The sequence below is a fragment of the Manis javanica genome, chromosome 4, assembly GCF_040802235.1.
Source record: "Manis javanica isolate MJ-LG chromosome 4, MJ_LKY, whole genome shotgun sequence".
Classification (NCBI taxonomy): Eukaryota; Metazoa; Chordata; class Mammalia; order Pholidota; family Manidae; genus Manis; species Manis javanica.
In genome coordinates, this window is record NC_133159.1 from 38,799,531 (window position 1) to 38,823,245 (window position 23,715).

Sequence of the window (23,715 nt, forward strand, 5' to 3'; positions counted from 1 at the left end):
AGCCAGAGAACGCTTCCAGTCAGGAGATTAACTATGGGTTTCACTAGTACCATCGTGGGACTGCTTCACGCTGACCCCACTTAACCTCAATGAGGATATGATGTCCTGTTGGGTGAAGTGAGGGAAGCTGCCAAGTTGGCTTTAGTGCCTCATGCTCACAGTGGACAGCTCACAGAGCTCAGTTAATTGGGCACTCATTTTCAGTAAGCAAACTCTGGTGTGAGCCATCTATGACACAATCAAACTAGATTCCCATGAGATTATAGAGTGAGCCCAGACAAATGCTTCATCTCTTTGGGGGCTACCAGGGCTAGTGGCCACCAAGAATCATACTTGACTTTCCTAGCCAGCTTGGTGCCAATCCAGAGTCAATGGCTGCTGAGAATGGCTCAGTGCAAAAAGATCAATCACTTTGAGAACTGGATTCATAGAAAATGGGCATTTACTGAGTACTTCTTAAGTGCCAGACACTATGTTGAGTGTTTTATGTTCTCTTTTTAATTCCCAAGCTCCCCTTCACTGCAGTTTAGAGGTGAGAAAACCGAGTCTTGGAAAGATTAAGCAACTCATCTGTCATAGCTGTGAAGTAGGAGAGCTAGAAAAGAAACCCAGGTCCATCTGTTAACAAAGTCCAAACTCTTTCTTTTTCAGAAAGTTTGGCAATGCAAGAGTAGGCAAAAACAGTCTGTTAGTGCCAAGCATTCTCAATCCATTTGCATTTTCAGCCTTAATAACCAATGAGATCATATGCAAAAACCCCCAAATTTTGACAAATCAGAATGTGTTAAATACTTAACTTGAATAAAACATTTATAATAATGAAAATATTCGGTACACAAAGATAATGTTTCAGGAAATTAGACAAAATTGCTTTTATCTGTTGCAAACTCTGTTGAATATTTAATGATCTCTATAATTACGCCTGTTGGAGCAGCTATGGAAAGCAGGAATATCGGCCCATGTTAGGCTACATCTCTGCAGGTGGCTTGAACCATCACCCATGTCTTAGCAACAACAAAATCTCAGTCTTTTTCTTTGGTGTCTCTCTTAAACTCCAGATTTAAATGTCCAATGGCCAGCTGGACTCTTCTACCTGGATGTCCTTCAGGATCTTGGGCAAAAAAGGATACATTACTGCTTTCCCTCACCTCAAATCTATTTCTCCTCCAGTATTGCTTATCCTTTTACCTGTCTCTGGGAATAGCAATCTTCTACTTTATTCCCCTGAAACAAATACCTAACATTCTTTCCAAACATTCCTCTCTTCTCAGTCACTAAGTCCTTACTTAAATTTGAATTTCTATCTTTGAAATGTATATATTGCATTGATAGTATGTACCAAATTTTATAATTACACATTTGTTTTTGTGATTCTTTTTCATTTGTTTTTATAATTATTCAAATAATATCTGCCCCTCCACCAGGCTGTAAATGTCGTATTAGCAAGGACAATGCCTTTTTTTCCCCTCACCATTTTTTCCCCTGTACCAGTAACAGTGTCTGGCACATAGTAGGCATTCAATAAATACTTGTAGAAAGGATGAGTAAATCTGTTTCCTACTTGCCACCTCTGCTGCCACACTCCTGGTTGACATCCTTATCCTTTTTTACTTGGGTTATAATAACAATCTCCTAATTAACTCCTAATTGGCCCACTGAAAAAGTTATCCTCCATGCTGCCAAACCGAACTTGCTCAGGTGCATATCTGTTCACTGATAGTGTCCCTTCTTTTTTCCCAAGTGAAAGCTAATTCGACTGAACAGCTTAGAGACTGGTGCAGCCCTGTCTGATAACAGAAAGTGCCCTGTACCGCAATGTAAGAAACTGATGCTGATGTCCAGTTGCTCTACATACTTATTTAGCATATTCTGAAACTTTTAAAGTCACGGACCCTCCTAAGATTAGTGGAAAGATATGGTTTATGTAGAAATATGTATAAAAATTTGAATACAATGTCAGTATCTTCAAGGACACAAAGCTGAGTTCTGATTCCATGATGAGATCCCTGACTTATTTATGTGACCTGAGCAGTCACCTAGGAATTCATGGCTGCAGTGACCTCTTCTCTAGGCATCAGCAGAGGATGACTTTACTGTGCTGGTGACAGGAGCTTAGAGCTCATGATCTTTTGAAAGCACCCCTCCTCCAAGTCCTCTGCAATCTATGTTGTTGTAGATCAGCTGCTCCCTGTTTCTCCTTCCCATCCCACTACTCTTACCAGTCAAAAAGAACAACAGAGGCCCCAAATTCAAAGTGACCTCTCTATTCTGTGTTGTCCATGTGGTTTTACACACTTACTACCTTGTATTATAACAGATTAGGGAATGAGTCCTGACTCCCTAAACAGCCTGCATATTTCACAAGCATAAGAGAAATACTTTGCTTTTTAATTAATTTATATATTTATTTTTATATTTATAAAATGCCCAACACAGAGGAGATAGTCAATACTTATTGAAGTCATACAATAAATATTTAGTGAAAAATCATTATGCGCCAGGCACTCTTCTAAGTGCTTGGGATCACATCAGTGAACAAAGCAAAAATCCCTATCTTCATGAAACTGACATCCTATCATAAGAAGACAGGCAATAGACAACAAAGATAATTTTAAGAAGCAAATTATATAAATCTGTTAAAGCATGATAAGGACTATGAACAACAAAACAACAACAAAGTAGAGCAGGGTTAGAGGGGTCAAGATGCTGGCGCAGGGATGCTTTTAAGTTTTAAAGAGGATGACCAGGATAAATGCCATTGAGGAGAAATCTGAGCAAAGACTTGAAGGAGGCGAGGGACTGGCTGTATGGATGTCTGAGGTAGGAGCTTTCCCCGCAAAGGGAACAGCTAGTGCAAAAGCCGGAAGGCAGGAGCGTATCCAGCATGCCTGAGGAATAGCAAGGAGGCCCGTGCAGCTGGGTCACTGGGAGCAAGGGGGAAAGTAGTAAGAAATGAAATGGCTAGAGGTGTGACATGATGTGGCTTGTGTTTTGAAAAGATCACTCCAGGAGCTCTGTAGGGAGCAGACTGCAGGGGTATAACGATAAAAGCAGGGGGTCGGTAGGATGTCACTGCAGTGATTCAGAAGAAAGGTCATGGTGGCTCAGACCAGGTCAACAGTACTCACAGAACGCGAACTGTGTTTCTGGCTCTTTGAGGGTATAAAAAAGACAATATTGTCTCTGCCTTAAGAAGCTCACAGTCAGCAATCTGTTCCTAACTTAATTTTCCTGCCTCATTGCCTACCACAGGACCCAAGTTCTGCTCATCTTTCTCACTCCCAGCACACTACTCCTGCTAGCCCAAATCGCTTGTGTTTTCCCAAGCACACCGTGCTCTCTTGTGCCTTTGCAGCACCCTGCCTTTTGTCCAGGCACCTGTACCCAGCTTGTTAGGTTCACAGATGTCAACTTCTTCAAGACCCAATTCAAATGCCACCTAACAGTCTGTACAGAATTAGTCACCCTCCTCTGTATCCCTAACATCCTGTGCTTTCCTGCTGGTATACTGCTTATCTAGGTGTAATATAAATAGACTCGAGATTATAAATCACAGGTAGTATGACTTTTTCATTGCCCACAATATCTGGCAAAAGTGTTTGCCTTCATTATCTTTATACTAAACACAGGGAAGAAGTTAGGAATGGAGAACAGAAAAGAGAGAGAGAGAGACGAAGAAAAGAACTAATATAACCACTCTTGAAAAGTTGCCACCCTGTTCTAGAAAAACCACTTGCACATGGTCCTATTTAAAGGAAGCAAGCTGAGTAAGAACCACTGGGGTTCTAGGCACATTTCTCAGCAAACATGCAGCTCCAGAAATAGCCTTGGAAACTGGGATGAATGACATGGTCAGTGGGAGTCAGTCATTTATAAAATTCCTCTAGTCAGAACAAGCATCGGATTCCTTGATCAGATTTGAAAAAGGACTTGTCAGGGTTGAGGTCCTGACCTTAGGAGACTGCCAGAGCTGTAATGGGATGAATGTGCCGAGCAGGACAGAGTGAGCAACCGCACTGCTGTGGGGAGTGACTCAGCACTGCCTGGCCAGGCACCCCCAGCACGAGGCCAGGAGCACTAGGACTGGGGAGAGGCTGAGTGGCCTGGAAATCTAGCCAGTCCCAGTCATGGTGAAGGACAAAGTTTAAGCTAAAGGGAGTAGGTAGGAAGGGGATGCCAGTTGTGTCCTAGGGTCACCCAACCTTCTCTTAGATAACCCTGTAACCACACCAAGAGGGAGGCATAAGCAGCTTTTATAGGCACAGAATCTGAGGAAGAGCCACTAAGGAACCTGCTCAGAGCCATCCGGCCACCAGGGAGGCCTGAGCTCCCATCGGGGTCTGCTCTTCCTCAGCTCACTTTCAGTCTGGCTCCGGCCTGAGAAGAGACCCAAGTTCCAGATGTGGTTCTGTCCACCTTGCTATGCTTCTCTGGGGAGAGAATTACTCCTCTTTGAGCCCCATTTTTCTACTTTATTAATTAAGAGTTGGCAACAGGTGATCTTTAAGGTCTCTTTAAACTCTGAAATTCTGTATATCTAGTAAGAATTTTAAAGATGCTACTTTCTTCTCTCCTTCCCCTACTCCCATGCCCATCTTCTACACACACCCAACATGCCCACTCAAGAAGCAGTGTATAAACGATCTTTTTTATCCTACCCAATTTGGAAAGAGAAATCAGACAGAAGGCACAGCCTCTCGGGACATATCACCGTTGATTCATTTAGAACCACCCGCCTCCTGCAACATCTAATGTTTCCTCTCCTTTGTTTTGTTTTGCTTTCAGGAAAACTTACCCTCCACCCAGTAAAAAAAGAGCCGCCTTTATCTTCTATAATTCATTCTTTTTAAACTCTATCTTGGGGTTTCAGTTGCACTGAAAAACTCTATTCAGCATGTAATTGGAGAAAATATAATGGAAATATTGAAATAAAAATAATATTCTCCCTAATATATTCATTTTAATTGTTCCTTTTCTTCTCACAAGAGTGAGTGGGAGGTAATCCCTTCTATTTCAGTTACATCTTTGTTAAGTGACTGGGGTTTATAATGGGCTATTTTGTGAGCAGAGAATTTTCTTTTCTTTTTTTCTAACTCCCTTATGTTAAACCACATAAGGGTTTGAGTTAAATCATTTTATTGTTTCTGATCTACTTGATCATAAGCCAAAGAACAATAAGTATTCTGCTTATGATCCAAGTATCCTTATTAAGTTCTTATATCAAATAAAGACTTCTGGAATGAGTTGAGAATACAGACCTGACAACAAAAGCAAATTTTCATGGAAAGGCATTAAGTTCTAGAGGCAATATAGGGATTTTATGAAAAAAGAGTGAATTGAACCAATAATTCTTATAGCTACAATATTCTGAGGGGTCACATAGCTTTAATTCTTACAACAACATTGTAAGATGGATATTACTAGTTCATTTTATATCTGAAGAAACAGAAGCTCAGTAAGGTCACATAAATTGCTTCATCCCCCAACAACGTAAGTGGTGGAACATGGCTTTTAGAAATTGGTTTCAGAGGGAGGGATGAAGAAGCAAAGGGGCATTTCTGCAAAGCTTGGCTCCTTCCAAATCCTCCTAATAACTAAGCTCAGTAGCTACCTCAAGAGACTGCTAGCAGCTGGAACTCTAAGACTGGAGTCCAATCCAGACCAGTTTTCCTGATAGTTACCAGAAAGGACAAGAAATACTGTCCCTTCCAAAGCTGAGGAACCCTGGGGACCATCAGCAGATTTGCCTAGTTGGTGGCTGTCAAGCTGTGGGGTTGGATGCAGGCTGCTCCCTAGCAAAACTGTCTCGGGCCAGCAAGAATCTTCCTTGGGCAGGGTGGAAAGTGCAATACCTAAACAGTATCACCAACCCTGACTCTGATGCAAAAGAGGCACATGCATGCAAAGACACACACATACACACACATTACTAACTTATACACACATACACAAACACACAAAACCACATACTACATATGCCATACACACACTAAGTCCTCACATAAACCCACACATACCACAGGCAACACACACACACACACACACACACACACACACACACACACACACACACACACACTACATGGGAGAACAAAATATGGAATCAAAAAAGAGAATCTGACTTCACACACTACTGGTGGCAATGTAAAATGGTGCAGCCACTTTGGAAAATAATCTGGCAGTTCCTCAAGAGGTTGAATAGAGTTATCATAAAACAGTAATTCCACTCCATGTTACATGCCCAAGAGAAATAAAGATTTTTCTAAACAAAAGCTTATACACAAATGTTCATAGCAACATTATTCATAATAGCCAAAAAGTTGAAATAACCCAAATGTTCATTGACCAATGAATAACTAAATAGTATCCATATAATGGAATATTATTCAGCCATAAAAAGAAATTAAGTTCTGATACATGCTATGATATGGATGAAACTTGAAAACATTATGTAAGTGAATGAAGCCAATCACAAAAGCCCCGTATTGTATAATTACATTTATATGAAATGCCTAGAGTAGGTAATCCTATAAAAATAGAAAGTAGATTACTGGTTGCCTAAGGCTGGGAGATGGGGAGAAGAAACTGCTAATGGGTACAGATTTTTATCTAGGCAAGTGATTAAAATGTTGTAAAACTGATCACAGCAATGGTTGCACAGCTCAACTAAAAACTATGGAACTGTACACTTTAAATAAGTGAACTATATGGTGTGTGAATTATATCTTAATAAAACTGTTATCAAAATAAGAGAAAGATCTTATCAAATACAGATGTAGTTGGCACAAGATTATAAATCCTAAATTCAAGGACCTACTCAACACTGAGAATGTGAGAAGTTTTGGACTAAAGAAGAATATGAGCTGCATAAAAGGACTATAGGAACTCAAAGGGCACTATTGAAATAATTTTTCTTTTGTTAATTACAAATAAATGTTAAGTTATGTAACCAATGATATTCATTTTCAAATATTTCAAAATAATCAGGAAAGGATACAAAAAATACTGGAAATATCCAGATAAATCACTGCAAACATTTTAGTTTATTTATATATATGTGTGTGTGCGTATATAGCTTTTTTTATTAAGGGCTCACCCCAAATATCTGTCAACATAGAATGATGTTACAGAATTACTATATTCTCTATTCTGTGTTTTCATCCCCATGACTTAATTATATTATGATTGAAATTTTGTCCCTCTTTATCACCTCATCTCCTAGCTTTGTTTTTAAATATTCTTTTACAACATGATTTTAATGACTTTATTTTATGATATACCAAATATACTTAACCAATGTCTGCTGATAATTATTTAGATAATTTGTAATTTCTCCAAGTTATAATGCACACTGCCATGAACATCCTTACAAACAAATTTCTGGACATATCTCTAATGATTTCTTTTGTTTTAATGAATTTGAATCCCTAAATTCAGTAGAGCAGCCGTTAAATGTCAGTTCATATTTTAACTTCATTAATCATAGGAAAAAAATGGGCCTTGGAAATCCCTAATCTTGGTTCCTGGTCAACTACATAATTACCCTAAAAGGTAAACATATGGCCCTAAATAAATCCAGTCTGATCTAATTGTGATTTTATCAGTTAAAATTAACTGAAAGGAAATTCAAAGTGTTGATTCACAACCAAAAACGATTAGTAGAGGCCCTAAAATATAAGCTTGGTCATGAATATCAGTAACAACAACTGAGGCCCGGAAAGTCAAAGAATTCACCCCATGTTACACATATAATAACTGGCAGATCTAAGACTCAAATATAGGTTGAATGATCTCAAAGTCAACACTTTTCCCACTAAGCTCACTACTTTGCATGCCAGATACTGCCCTCAAGGAATCTGTAATTTGGGGTGGAAGGTAAGATATGTGCACAAATAACTGTAATTCCAGGTAGATGGAGATAACACAAAAATGATCCAAACACAAATATTTTATGGATAAAATCAGGGAAATTTTTATGTATGTGATATGAGCTGTTAAGGATGAATTCATTCATTCTTTAATAAATATTGGAGTACCTGTTTGTAGGAGTGGAGCTGACTATGCTAGCTACCTACCAAAATTCATGCTCTCTAGTTCTTTCACACACAGCTAGATATCATTTCATAACTTGCTTCACAGTTAGATGTGGCCACTAATCTATGCTTTAGCCCATGGAATTTCACTGAAAGTGATAAGATACTTTCAGGACTGTTCATAAAGAACTCACATGGGCTCTTCCTACCTACCTCCCTCCTCATCTAGCTGGCTGGGATGGAGATGATGCCTGGGTAACCCTGGAAGTTATGCACTGAAGATGTTAGTCAACCTGAGTCCCTGAGTGACTGTACAGCTAAAAGATGCCCTGCCCATTTGCTCATGATGAAAAAAACCCTTGCATTTGCTTGACCCATTAGGCATTTTGTGGTCAACCTAATACAACAGTTGCTCTACCCTAATAGATATAGACACTGTGAGATAATAAATTTGTCATGCCCTCAAGGAACTTACAATTTTATACAGGAAGGCAGTTTCCCAAGGAAAGTATGACACAGTATATGATAGGAGGAAGCTCCATGAGTACAATAATAATTGCCACTATTTCTGAACACATTACCTTGCATCAGGCGCTTCTAGTAAGTTGGTTCACATGCTTTATATCAAATCTTCAAAACCATCCTGAACATTAGGGTATTATTGAACACATTTTACATGATAAAAGAATGACTCCAGTCAGTGTCAGCTAGAAACTGAAGCAGAATTGTACTGGAAAGACTCCATTTTCCCCTCTCATAACTACTCTCTACCTTTTTCTACCTTTTTCTTAGACTGAGAAGACCAGCCTCAACTATATCAACTATATTTTACATCAGCTAAAGCTTCTATTTAGGTCTTCTAATGGGGAAGTCTACAGAGGTACAAATTTGGCAGAGGAAGAGATCGGAGGTAGGACTGAGGGGGGAGGGGTGTCAGATTATTTCCCTAGATTCCTTCATGTAAAGTCACCTAAGGCTGGCTGTATCTCTTGATAAAAGGTCACTGCCACTGTCTCTTTCTAGGTTCCAATAACCTGTCCCCACTGTAAGAGTGGTGACAATTCTAATGCCACTAGCCTCAGGTTCTTGTGCTATCCTTTATGATTCTAGACAATTTCTGTCCTTAATACAATAATCCTTTATAAATAAACCTTCCTCAGATTATCTGGGTTTGTATGTGCCATTTGTTTTCTTTAGGACCCCTGAATATGAGGACTACTGTGACTACAAGGATTTACATGTTACCATTCATTTATTCAGCCTCTCGCACATCAGGAGGTGCTGGTATTAAATTGAGATATAGCATTACCTCCCCAGATATGGCAGATGTGAGTCCTAGCTGCCTGTGGCACGATTTCTCAGCACCCTCTGCTTCCTCCCTTGGGAATCTTCAGGAGGTCTAATTCTCTGAGGCCTGGGTCACAAGTCCTGACAAAGGGATCCCCATGACCAGAGAGCTGAGAATGTAGTCTGGAGCTTTTTAGTCAGTTTTGTCCACGGAGATTTTCCCCATATGTTCTTTTTTTTATTGAAGTATCATTGATATACAATCTTATATTGGTTTCAAGTATACAATACAGTGGTTCAACAGTTACCCATATTATTAAATCCTGACCCCCCTCTAGTGTGGTTACTATCTATCAACATAGAAAGATGTGACAGAATCATTGACTATATTCTCCAGGCTCTACTGCTATCCCTGTGACCGACTTAGATTATGATTGAGAATTTTTGTGCCCCTTTATTCCTCTCACCTTCCCCCATCCACCCACCTCTACCCCTCACCCATGGTAACCATTAGTCACTTTTCAGTGTTTGTGAGTCTACTGCTGTTTTGTTCCTTCTGTTTTGCTTTGTTTTTATATTTCACAAATAAGTGAAATCATATGGTATTTGTCTTTCTCCACCTGGCTTATTTCACTGAGCATTATACCCTGTAGACCCATCCATGTTGTTGCAAATGGCAGCATTTCTTTTTCTTGTTGAATAAATTCCATTATGTATACGTACCACCTCTTCTTTATCCATTCATCTATTGATGGACACTTAGGTTGCTTCACTATCTTAGCTATTGTAAATAATGAAGCAATAAACATAAGGGTGCATATATCTTTTTGGATTAGGATTTTATTTTCTTTGGGTACATTCCTGGAAGTGGAATTACTGGGTTGAATGGCATTTCTATTTCTAGTTTTTTGAGGGACCTCCATACTGCATTCCACAGAGGCTGCACCGATTGACATTCTCACCAACAGTGTAGGAGGGTTCCCTTTCCTTCACATCCTCGCCAGCAGTTGTTACTTCTTGTCTTTTGGATAGTGGCCATTCTGACTGGTGTGAGGTGATATCTCATTGTGATTTTGATTCTCATTTCCCTGATGATTGGTGATGTGGAGCATCTTTTCGTGTGCCTGTTGGCCATCTGTATTTCTTCTTTGGAGAAATGTCTGTTCAGGTCATCTGCCCATTTTTAAATCAGGTTATTGTTTTTGCTCCATATGCTCTTTTATAATTTAATTTATAAGGAATTTATCTGAATTTCTGGCTTAATGCCATATGGAAGCCTGATTTGTAGCATTTTCCAATTTCCACAATATAAATACATGATGATTTCAAGCTACCAATGGTTTAAAAAATTAACTCACAAAATTGTTGAAAAGTTAATAAGCAGATTCTATAAACTAAAAGGTACAGCTCTACCACACTACTGCTGCAGATGACTAATGTGGTTACATGTCCATCTGTCCCATAGCTTAATAAGAATTTGACTATTGGTAATAACCTACCCTTCCAAGTGCCTCTGTCTTATTCCCACCATTTCTACTGATCTCAATAATACCCTGAGAAGTCAGAAGGATAGGGTACATTATATCCATTTTAAAAAGATGGGTAAAAGTGTTATGACTCATATTTTTTATATATATATACTATGTATATATCAAATATATCACCTGTATATTGAGTGTATATATCACCTCACCTGAAGGTGACAATCTCTGATTTTCCTGCCTCCTAGAGCTATTGTGAGGATATTGTGATGCAATCATTTCATAACAATGAAGTGGTGTACAGATTGCTTCATATGGTGGCCAAAGAGAGAATGGGTTGAAATGTCATTCTTGCAGAGAACTTGGGAGTATTTACACAAATACTTCTCTGGTCCTTAGTTTCTTCTTGTGCAAAAATGAGCGCTTTTGGCTAGATGATCACTTAGACTCTTTACTTTCAGGATGTCAGTACCAATCCCAGGTCTCTGCACTCATGATGCCCTGCTTGTCTGCTGTTGAGAACTAGAATTCAAGAAGCACGTTAGCACACTGTCAATATTATTTGGGGTTAATTAATGGTTGCTATTATTGCTGCTGCCTAAAAGCAGGAGCTGAGACTTGAATTCAGGTTTGACTGTACGAACACAAGTCTAGTGCTTGTTCCCTGTACCAAGCTGTCACATGTCAGCCCCTTTTCCTGGAGTAGAAGCAAAAGGAGGCAGTGTGGCACACTGATGAAAGTGATGGGCCTGTGAGTCAGTACCATGTGGGCTCCAAGCTCTGTTATGCACTTAACTTGCTGTATGATTTGTAGCAAGTCACGTATCTTCTGGCTTCTATTTGCCCATTTAAAAGACCATGGTTTTACGATCTCTATTTTACAGAAAGGGGAGTGGTATCAGTGTATCTATTTTTAAAAAATAAAATTCGATTCAGATCACTGACAAGCAAGACAGACACGAACACATTTGCTCTGGTGGGCAGAAGAAAGAAAGGCCTGCATGTTTGATGGGTTTTCACCTCGCCCTATGCAAGAACTCTCCAGGTAGCATAGTGTTAAAATCATCTAGAGTGGACATTCTTGCTGCGCCCTGTGGAGGAAATGATGGCACAGAGAGATTAAACGACTTACTCCTGGTTCATTCCATGAACTAGTAGAAGACCCAGAGATGAAACATGGAATCAAGTCCATGGGACTCCTACCCATGGCCCTATTTTCTAGTTTCATGTTTCCTCAGGCCACATTATCCATTCCAGAATAAATTTTTTAGAGTTTTTCCTTTTGTTACATCTCTGGCTTCATTCAGTCTCTGGGAAGCTTCAGTCCTTCTGCACTTTTTGACATTCTTCAAAATATTCTTATGCTTTTGGGCTTTCTTTGTAAGAGAAGGAATTAAGTAACATGGGTTTAAACTTTAATTCTGAGATAATTGTAGATTCTTATGGATTTGCAAAAATAATACAAAGAACTCTTGTGTATGCTTCACTCAGTTCCCCTCAAAGGTTGCATCTTCATAACTATAGTACAATAACAAAATCAGGAAATGTACATCAGTACAAAGTGTATGTCTAGCTCTATGACATTTTATCACATGTAACCACTACCACAATCAAGATACAGAACTATCTCATCACCACAAAGATCCCCCAGCTGCTACCCCTTAATGGCCACATCCACCCCTCTACCTTACCATCCCATCATATCATATACACATACTTTTTGCAATCTACTGGTAACATTTACCAGTTTGAGCAAAATGTAGAAACTCTACTTCCTTTTAAGTTCCTTTAATTCTTCACCTATAATATAATGGTGTTCAATACTTCCTCCACTTATATGGAAGACCATACCAGACAATATTATAATTATTGCTTCCACATCAAACATAATTTAGGAAACAATAAGAAAAAGGAAATTTTATTTACCCACATTTTTACTCTTTCTGTTGTTTCTTCCTTTCTGATACTCCAAGAGTCCTTGTTTTATCATTTCTTTTCTATTTCAAGAACCTTCTTTATCCCATTCTTTTAGAGTAAGTCTGCTGTTGACAAATGCTCTTAGCTTTTCCTTTATCTAGAATGTCTGGACTTTTGAAGGATATTTTTGCTGGGTATGGCTTCTGGGTTGACAGTTCTTTCAGCATTTGAAAAGCATTGTGCCACTTCCCACTGACCTCTAAAGTTTCTGATGTAAAAGCTGTTGTATTTAATTTTTTTCCCTATAAGTAAGGTGTTTTCCTCTCACCTCTTTAAAGATTCTTTCTTTGTCCTTAGTTTTCACAAGTTTGACTATGTTTCTTGGCATGGATTTCCATCAGTATCTCCTGTTTGGGCTTCACTCAGTCTTTCAAACCTGTAGGTTTTGTGTTTTCCCAAATCTGAGAAGATTTCATCCATTTCAAACACATTTTTCAGTCCTACTCTCTTTCTCCTCTGGATTCCTCTGGAATCCTAATGATATGAATGTTAGATTCATCATCCCATAGGTCCCTGAGATTCTGTTCATTTTTCTTTTTAGTCTATTTGTTTTTCTCTATTGTTCATATTGGGTAACTTCTATTTATTCCATCCTCATGTTCACTTATTCTTTCCCCTGTCCCCTGCACTCTGATACTGACCCCATCCCTGAGTGGGTGGGAGAAGCTCACACTCCTCGTTTGGTCTGACATCATGGAGTGGAGGGAAGGATTCATTACTGATTAGCAGGAATCAAAGTCCCTATTCTTTATTATTCTTTAACACCTCTTTATGGGAGGTTGAGGCAAAGATGGAAGTCTAGGCTCCCCACTCCTTTGGTAGCGAGGGTAGAAGTGGGCAACTTTATAGCAAAGTGTTTGGCTAGAGTAGGCAATTATTGTATCAAAGTTTTCTATCTTACCAGGCTGCTCCTTTTCCTGGCTATTTGCTTAGTAAGAACAGGCTTTGGGAAGACTTGGCTCTTGTCTGTGCCCAGTGACACTTCCAGGCTGTCCATATCTTCAGCGAAAGGCACCACCATCCCTTCTTTGGCCTGTGACAGAAAACCTGGAAATATCCCAGAATGCCTTCCTTTCTTTTACCCTCCACATCTCATCAATCACAAAATTAAGTTGATTCAATCTTGTTAATCCTCAAATCCATCCACTTGTTTTCATCACTACTGTAAGCACCCTAATTCATCATCAGCTCTAGCCTCAGGCAATGCAAAAAGCCAGTCCTTCTTCCCCATGATACTCTCTATTCAACAAGACTGATCTTTCTAAAGTGCCAATGTGATTATGTCCTGTTACTGCTTAATACCTTCAGTTTTTTCACATTGTTCTCAGAATTATCCAACTCCTTAGCTTGGCTTACAAGGCTTACCTTGGTTTCACTCCTACCCACCTCTCCACTCCCCTTCTCCTTAGAATTTCATGTTCCAATCACACTGGCCTTTGCTTATCAAAGCTGTAATGTTCCCCCATCTTCTTGTCCTACAGACGTATTCTGTTACTTCACACATATTCGCACCTGATATGATCTAATTCCTATTCCTCTTTCAGCTCTCAGCATAAATAACACGCCTAAGAAAGGGCTCTTACCCTTGGAGCCGACTAGGTCTTGCAAGCTGAATAGTTTCCACAGCATGCTGAATTCCCCCTGTGTAATAGTTATCACACTTTCCTAAAGGTACATATTTAGTGTCTAGTGCAATAGACTATGAACTCTATGAAAAAAGTAATCATATCTCTCACTGTTTTGCTCTAAAACTTTGCATAATCTCTGGTCCACTGTAACTACTCAGTAAAGATTTATTGACAGGCAGGAGGAAAAGAGGAAGGAAGGAAAGAAGGAAGGAAGGAGGGAGGGAAGGGAGGGAAGAAAGAAGGAAAGAAGGAAGGAAAGAAGGAAAGGAAGGAAGGAAGGAAGGAAGGAAGAAAGAAGGAAGAAGAGAAGAAATGATGCTATTCCACTCCATCTTGAGTGAGCAGGGGGAAAAGAAATGGTCAGAAAATGTACTGAATTAATAAGATACACGACTTTCACATTCGACATTGATTTCTTGTGATCCCAAGTATTATCATGCACTCTTTACAGTGAGGAAGTCGAGGTCCGTAGAGGAGGCACCAGGCTCGCCATGTTCCCTCTCGCATGTGGAAGGCCATTCTCCTCCTGCTTCTGCTCATGTCCCATATACTTGCGATACAGCTGAAATACCACCTGCCCAAAAAGCTTCTCCTTTTCCCCCCAAGGCCCTACCAGTATCATTTTTTCCTTTTCTCTGCTCCCACACACACTTCACGGAACTCCCTATTGGTTCTTAGCACAGTGCCTCTTAGATTGTACCTACTTATATTTGGGTTTCATTTCAACCTCTAAAAAATAAAATTTTAAAGATATGATCCAGATCAGATTCATATTATCACCCCAAAACCTAACATAAAGTTAGATGCTCAATAAAATTGTGTTACATGGAAGTCACCTAAAAGATTTCGTCCAATGTCCTCCATTTGCTGCCATGGGACAAGTCAAAAAAGTTATTTCAGATCCACCACAGGCCACAAGTAACAGAGAAGTTATTTCAAACGCTACTCCCTGCTTCTCTGTGCTCCCCCATCTCATCTTCCCCATGCAAGGAATATGGGAGGGCCAGTGATCAGGGGGTCCTGAGGCTTCTGACTAATGCTGCTACTTATCAGTTGTGCCAATATCCTAAGCTCGGTTTCTGCATAGGTGAGGATACAGATACTGGCTGTCTCATAAGGCCAGCTGCCTGCAGTGCCTAGCATATAGTGATTTCATCCTTGGACAGCAGTAAAAATATTAATGAGTGATGGTTGCAGAAACTGGAGGCCTAACAACCAAAAATCCTTCTGAAGGTGAATACAGAAACAGAATTAGGGTGAACTAAAATAGGCAGAAAACTGAATATTTCAACTGCTCCATTTTGTTGTTAGACAGTCTGACTTTACCTCCTCAAGGCAGAACAGCCTTGAGTGGCCATATATTTATGTAATGGCTTCTAAGTTGCTTCCTTTGCTCATTTACTTCCCACAACTAATTGATTACCAGACCCAGGCTAAGGCCTGAAGGCATCTTTGCTTGGCATCAGGTGCACTCCCTGTAACAGAGGTGAAGAAAAGTGCCTTTTTCACCTTGAAAAGGTGAAGAAAGTTTATTAACCAACTTGGTACATATTTCATCCAGGAAATTTAGGATTTTTAAATATTTGACAGGAGGTAAGACTTTTTCCAAGGCTTACTTGAAATATTGGGGAGGTAAAGCTCCTAGACAAGAAAAGTATCAGAAACTTCTTTTATTTTGGTTGACTTGGTATTAGGGAAGCTCAAATTAGGAGGACACCAAAAGAGATATTCTAATCCTGGGATTTGTAAGGTATTTTTCAGCTACGTCAGGCTATTGTCTAGAATCCTAAATTGTGATAGACTTCTCAGGACCAGTAAAATGTAATATTCTGAGAGCCAGTTACATACACCTCTGTAAACATTTAGGACTATGATGCTGGAAGATAGGTATTGGTACAGGTAATCTACAAAGGAATGGAAGAAAATCCTAGGCAGAATGTACCAAGGGGGGCAGGAAGAAGCCTCAGAAGCAGCCAATACCAAGGAGAATAACAACTCAACTATGGCCTGTATAGATTAGTTAATAAAATTGTAAAATGAAAGTTCCCTTTGGGAACAGATCTTTTCTGTCATATTCATACTATATCTCCAATATCTAGAATAGTGCATGGTACATTAAGATGCTCAATAAAGTCCGGTTAAGTCAACAAATACCTAAACATCTGGCTTGAGGAAAGGGGACTATAAAGGAATGTGAGTAGGTTTGCATCCAAAGTCTGGGGACAGCAAAGAAAAAAATACCGACAACTTGATTTATTCAGGTACACTGTGCCTTATTGCCTTGATGAACTACAACAAACTCAGTTTTGAAACTTTAAACTCTTTTCAGACCATTACAGAAGCCCAATGACTGTTCATAGCTGCTGCTAAGAACCTGTCAATAGGGGAAGGAACTTAATTCTAAGGCATTATAATATAAATTAAAGGACTCATTAATATTTCAAAATCTTGTCAAGAGCCCAGACAGAGAAGACCCAAATGATAATGCATGAGAAACAAAACAAAATGAAATAATTAGGCTTAAGGATTTTCAAAAGCACACAAAAAAGTGAAGACTCCAGAACTTAGCAGTTGGGAAAAAGAGATGGTAATGATGGCTGCTGTGTCACATCCCAACACAGAGCCTGGTAAAAGAAATACGATGCTATTTGGAAGGTCCTCATGATCAGATCAACAGTCACATCCTTTTGTTTGCAAGGTTTGAAGTACGTTTCTACAGATACACCTGTTAACAGAGAGATGTGCTCTATTATTATCCACTGAGCTGAGCTGAGAGACTCAAAGCAAGGAATTATCCCTTGTCCCAGATCCCACTGTCAAAAGGAGATCAAGGAACAGCAGTATAGTTGACTTGATACAGGAGAGCAAAAAAAAAACAGGCCCAGGAAGATATTTTTATCTTTTAATAAACAGTTTTCATTATCATTAACAAATGCTTACACTTATACAAACCTGTGCTCCTCAGCCCAGCATTTATGGAAAATCATCAAGTATCATGTGTAGATAAAAGCACAATTCAGTATTTATGAATTGCTAGTTTTCTATAAATACAGACATTTGGAAAGAATCTTCTCACAAGTTATTAAAATTTGAACAGGTATCAAAGCTGGAATAATATTAACAATTCCTTTCATTTGTATAGTGTTTTACATACTATTAATAACAGATGACATTTATTGAGCACTTAGCAAGTGCAGGCATTTTACATGTAAATTCTTATAACAAATTCAGTTCAGTTCAACAAGCATTCACTTAACACCTACTGTGTGATAAATGAATAACACTTGGTTCTATCTTTAAAACTTTCATTTTGGTGCATTCAATCAGTGTTTGTCGACTGAATAAATGAATAGATGGATGAGAAAATTAATTGGCTTGAATGGCAGTGTGGCGTAATCAAAATAGCACTGTCCCCCACTCCTTACTATCTGTGGTCTTGAGAAAATCATTTAATTTAACATTCTTTATCTATAACATAAGGATATTTAAAATCTCCCTTGCAAATTGTTATGAGAATAGCAACAACTAATATAAAATATATGACAAAGAATGGGTCTCAGCAGGTGAGAGTAGTTATTATCATCATTATGATGATCATAATTTTTACTATTATTAGGCAATCATATTAAACTCTCCTCACCCTCACTATATTGATGGGGCAAACAGAACTTTCATCCACAGGAACAGATAATATCTATATAAAAACACAACAAAAGCCAAGCCGAGCAAAGGAAATCTACAAAACTATAGCTCCCAATGTCTTACTAGGTTACCGCACAGCATCTATGCTCAGGCTACAAAAAAATAATAGTAGTAATTTAAATTAGGCTTCTGCAGATATCATGATGAAAGGCAAACAGGACGGGAAGTTTAACAGCTAAGCAGATGTACCTTCCCTCTTGACAGAATGCTGGCCACTTCAAATGTGGGACAATGCTCCCTATCCAACATTTTCAATGAGCAGTATACCTAAGGCATAGGCAATGGCCATCCAGAAACTCATCTTACTCCTGTTAATGCCAGTGAAGCTAAGCCCTGGCCATACAGCAGATAAATCTGAACCCTGGGTCAGATTCTCCAACCAGGAGATCCCATTCTGTGGGTCACTTACCATTTTGGTCTGCTGGTGGATTTCACCACAGGGGCCATCCCATCTCTATAAAGGCTCTTGGTTTTGCTGAAGTTAACAATGTTGAAAATGACTCTCTGTAAAACAAAGAGGGAGAAGTTTATCAAGAGATTATTAAATTGCCACTTCCTGATAATCAGGACTGGAAACAATAAACGGAACTAAAGGAAGCCATATGGACTAGCTACCAATAGCATAGTGAGGATACATGGTGCCCACAGAAATTCTGCATTTGCACTAGCTTAGCATAGTTGTTAATAGCACAGACTCCCCCAGTGAATGATTCTCAAGCTGTGTGACCTTGCCAAGCCACTAAACCTTCCTGTGCCTCAGTTTCCTTATCTGAAAAATGGGAATAATAATAGTACCTAGGTTATTGTTGAGTATTAAATAAATTAACATATTAACCGTATTTGGAACCATACTTGGTATATAGTGTATGCTATATAAGTTTTAGCTATCATTATTAATTCTACCTTTTCTTCAGGTTGATCTAGAATATGCATGGAAATGAATAATATTATCATTAGAGTAACAGCAGTGAGTTTGAAGTTCAGCAAAACTAAACATAGTAACTGAGTGAAAACTGATGTGAAAAAATTCTGCAACTGCTCGGCATCTCTTTGACTAGACCTAGAGGATATATGTCCTCTTCTGCATCCTTCTTGTTATTCTCTGCTAGGAATCAGGGGTACTGGGCTCACCCTAAACTCAGCATCAACTTATAGGGGCAGGACTTTGTGTTCATCCCTTCCTCCCTCTGGGTCCTACCTTTAAAATGGGCGAGTGGGGTGTTCTAGATTACTAACGCTTTTTCGAGAGGATAATACAGCCTTTGTTTTAGTAAACAATTTTGTAATAAGTGAACAGAAGAGACTGGGAAAGAGCAGAGAACTGGGGTTAAAAGGAACTCAGTGACCACTGAAACAGGCCCAAGGAGAGAGGATGAGCACCGGGAGGAGGACAGCCACAACGGTCCACAAAAAGGAAAACCTGTCAAGAAGTCCCCGGAGGCTAACTTCTCTATCCAGAGGCAGTGAAAGAGAGTGAAGCATCAAAATTCACATATTATTTTATTAAACAAATATTTAGTGTATGAGGTATTATATAATATTAAGTGCCAGGAATATTATACACTTTTTAAAATGTCTTAATATTCTCCTATAACTGTAATACAAAGATAACAACATCTCCATTTTAAAGATGTATTAATTGAGGCTCAAAGAGTTTAACTAACTTGTCCAAAGTCAGGAATAGATGGAAAGTTGATATTTGAATCCAGGAGATAAAAAAGGTAAGTAAGAGTCCATAATCTCTACCTTTGAGTTACTCACTAACGTTCCAAAATTCCATAAATCTAACCAAATCTGTTTCCCAAAGTTAGGTCAAAAATAAATATAATGGTAGTGTTTTAAGCTTAAAAATTTTTTTCTTAAAAAAAGAAAATCCAGCCTATTTCCGCTGGCCTCATATTTGGGACTACAGCTTTGTTCTTTGAAATAAGCTCTTATGAAGGACTTGTTTTCTTTCTTCTCAGAGACCCAGCCACTGACCCCATCTTCAGGCATTTCAGTTTCAGACCCCGCTTCTGTCATTAAATTAAGTCATCAAGAATCTCCAAAGCTGATCCATTATTAATAACCTGGACCTGCCTGTTGTCAGTTCAATTACTTCTCCCGGGTCTTGGCTACTGTCTGATTTAGGAAAATCAATATCAAGGGGACAAATGGCCTTTGAGCCTCACAGGGCTTAATCCCCTTTTTACTTCTGAGATTCTAGGTGTCACATCCATTTGCAGTGAACCTGGAAGTCATACTACACTTTCAGGGTCTCCATTAATGCTAAATGTATGGGTAGTAGTATGTACATATGTGAAGCTAGAATAAAGAAAAATGACAGTGAAACATTTATTGATTATTAAAATCCTACTATATGCCAGGAAATTTTTCCAGATGTTTTAAAAATGCTGTATTATTTAACCACTCCATCCATAAATGAAAGCTGTTTATTTTAGCCCAATATTGGATATGAGGAAATTGAAGCTAATAAAGGCTAACTGGTTTGGCCCCCAAAAAATCTCAGAACTATTAACTGTTAGAGCTAGGACTTAAATCTTTGCTGTTCTGACTATAAAGTTTATACTTTCTCTATGACACTACATACAACAAGAACACCATATCTTGCCATTCCCGACTGATGTTTTTTTTTTTAATGTTTTTGAGCTTATTTAGCAAGGTGACCCATAGTTGTGAGAATCAAAGGTATTTGGAAGTAGGCAGTACAGGAAATCTTGTCTTTTTATATTTTACATTTAATTATCCATTATTTATGCAAATTACAAGAAATGGAATCCAAAGAGGTTATGGTAATAACAACTATAATAATAGCTAACAACTTCTGAACACTTTCTATGCATCAAATTCTGAGTTAAGCACTTGTTCATGTCTCAGTGTTTTGTGTATTAGAATCACCTGCTTGTATATTAGAATCACCTGGAGAGCTTTTATAAACTATTGATGCTTGGGCCTCACTCCCAATCAGATACTCTGATATATGATATATTATCTCATTTGTTTTGAGGATAATGAACTTTTTAGACAGGGACTTTTTATTACCTCTGATTTATGGATGAGGCTACTGATACTAAGATTAAGTAAATTAAGATCACAAAATAAGAATTTGAACCAATTCTGTTGACTCAAGAGAATAAGATCATGGGTGTTTTAGACATATACTGGACTGAAACCCCATTCCCCACTAATTCAGTGAGCTTGGGCAATTCTTTTTTTTTATATTAATTGTTTACATCTAACAAACTTGTAAGAATCTGTGAGATTATAGAAGTAAATCACCTCACACAGTACACGTAGCTCAGAATAGGTATTCAATTTTTAGTGAGCCTTTTTTCTTATCTCTAATAAAACAGGATTTATTACAAGTTTTTCCTGCCTTTCTTCCTTTATTTCTTCTTCTTTATTATTTAGATTTAAATTTTTTAACCCAGGTTTCTTGTTTCAGCAGTATGGTGCTCTAGACAGGATTTGCAAATAGTGATCGGCAGCACATTGGCAGGCTGAGAATGGGTTCTAGCTTCTCAAGGCAGCTATGTGTGAAGCCTGGAGCACTGCCCATCCTGACCTAGGGGCTCATGGTGCTAGGGAGGAGGGCAAGGTCCTTTCCAGGTGTAAGCCAAGGAGTAGTCCAATTGGCTGGGGGTACAGTAAGGGACCTGCATGCTGTGTATGGCAATGGCATCACATATATGTCTTCCTATAGAGCCAGTGCTTTTGTTCAATCATTAGTAAATTTCCCATTTCATGTTGTCCACGCTAGTCTCAGGGACTATTCTAAATAGCCATGCACATTCTGCAAATGAGGTCAGGATTATTTTTTAAATATTTCATTATCTTAACATATTTCACTAAGAGTTTGATTATATTTGAAAGACCTTTGATTTTCACAAGAAATTTCAACATTGCAATTATGACTGAAAGGAAAGGGAGAACTGTGTTAGATTCTTTAAATACAATTTCATATGAACTAAGTATTTGAAAAGTTTGGAACTGTTCATCACTTTATTGTGAGCAGTTTCTCACTGATGGTGACTATTAATATCTTAAAGAGGTCATCACTGAAAAGTCTTCTTCAGGAATTACAGGTATTCATTTCAGAAATAAAAACCTCAAAAAATGGTATGTCCACAGACACAAACTGGAGGGTTTCAATTAAAAATTTGAAAATTTAAAAAGTAAATCCAGCATTGGTATCCTCTACACAATTGTTTAATATTTAAATTATGCATTGGGTTTTTCACCAAGCTTCACATGGTCATCCTCCAAATGTTCCCCCAGGTACCACAATATTCTGCATAAATATCATCTCTATGTGCATGAATTATTTTCTCTGTGTGTGTGGGCTTGAAATAACCTGCCTTGGATAACCTTCTGCAAACTCCTAGAATCCATGAGAACATTATTTACATGAAGTAATAATAAATAAATAAAAAAGAAATCCACAGATGCCAAAAAAACAGAGATGCAGAAGGCAGGTTATTTTATTGGTCTTGGTATCAAAAACCTTACATTTTAATATAAATGCAAGGATGGCAAATGAGGCCTTGAATCTGCATGAGGCAGAATGTTTGAAATGAGATGGCTTTATATGTCTAGGATTCTCACAATGATACAGTATTCATGGAACTATGGTCTAAAAAGAAAGAAATCCATCAGCAATAGGAGATGACAAAGAAGCATGCCTATCTATTCCTGGCTTTGGGGAGGAAAAATAACTTTTAAAGATGGGCCAGAGTTTGGACTTGAATTTATACTACTAGCTTGATTTTAAGAACCAGGTCAAGAGTTCAAAACAAATTTAGTTACAGCAGACATCCCTGGGCTACCAGGTAAAAACAACAAAAAACTGTTTTTAATGTATACATTTTCATCCCAGGAACACAGAATTTCCATAAAGTCCTGCAGAGTTTAAACTTTGACACAAATTTAAAAACATCAAAAGAAACAATCCACACTAAAAGAATCAGCCAGAGAATATATAACTGAATAAGGCCACAAAGAAAATCAGGCCATAAAACTATCTGGTGAACTATAAAGAAAGCATTTTTTAAGTAGTCAGAAAAATTAAAAGGATGTTTCAAACACATGAGAACAGGACAAAGCACAATATTCTTAGAAGACCATAAATAGTCTCTGAAACATTAAATAGAGCTTTTAGAAATAATCTTTTTAAGTAATTGAATTTAAAATTTAGTAGAAAGGTTAAAATGCAGAATAGATGGCATTTCCAAAATCAGCACACTGAATTAACAAAAGATAGAAAATGTGATGAAGAGACACAAAGGAAAAAATTAAATTCTACATCTAATATAAGTTCTATAAAGAGAGACAAAAGAAACTGGCAGTGGCAAAACCTAAAGAGAAAATGGTTGAATATATTCCTGAACTGATGAAAGACACAAATATCCAGATTAACGAATTACAAATCAGTACAAAGAAAGATTTTAAAAAATTTAGATAAAGATTATCATGAAACCTCACAACACTAAAAATGAAAAAAAAAAAGAAAAAAACATAAATTACCTACAAAGACACAGAAATTAGATTTTAGCAGGGTAACACCAGAAACATGAGAGGCCAGAAAACGATGGAGTAACTATCACCCAA

General features: G+C 38.2%; 1 protein-coding gene across 3 annotated transcripts in view; it reads right to left on the reverse strand.

Annotated features, from left to right (window-relative positions):
* AGBL4 (AGBL carboxypeptidase 4) overlaps positions 1–23,715 on the reverse strand; it is a 1,242,012-nt gene that overhangs the window by 592,933 nt on the left and 625,364 nt on the right. For all 3 annotated transcript variants that reach the window (XM_037021907.2, XM_073233900.1, XM_037021908.2), the window contains one exon: positions 18,518–18,612. In XM_037021907.2, the coding sequence (XP_036877802.2) occupies positions 18,518–18,612 (95 nt within the window). The remainder of the gene's footprint in view (positions 1–18,517; positions 18,613–23,715) is intronic.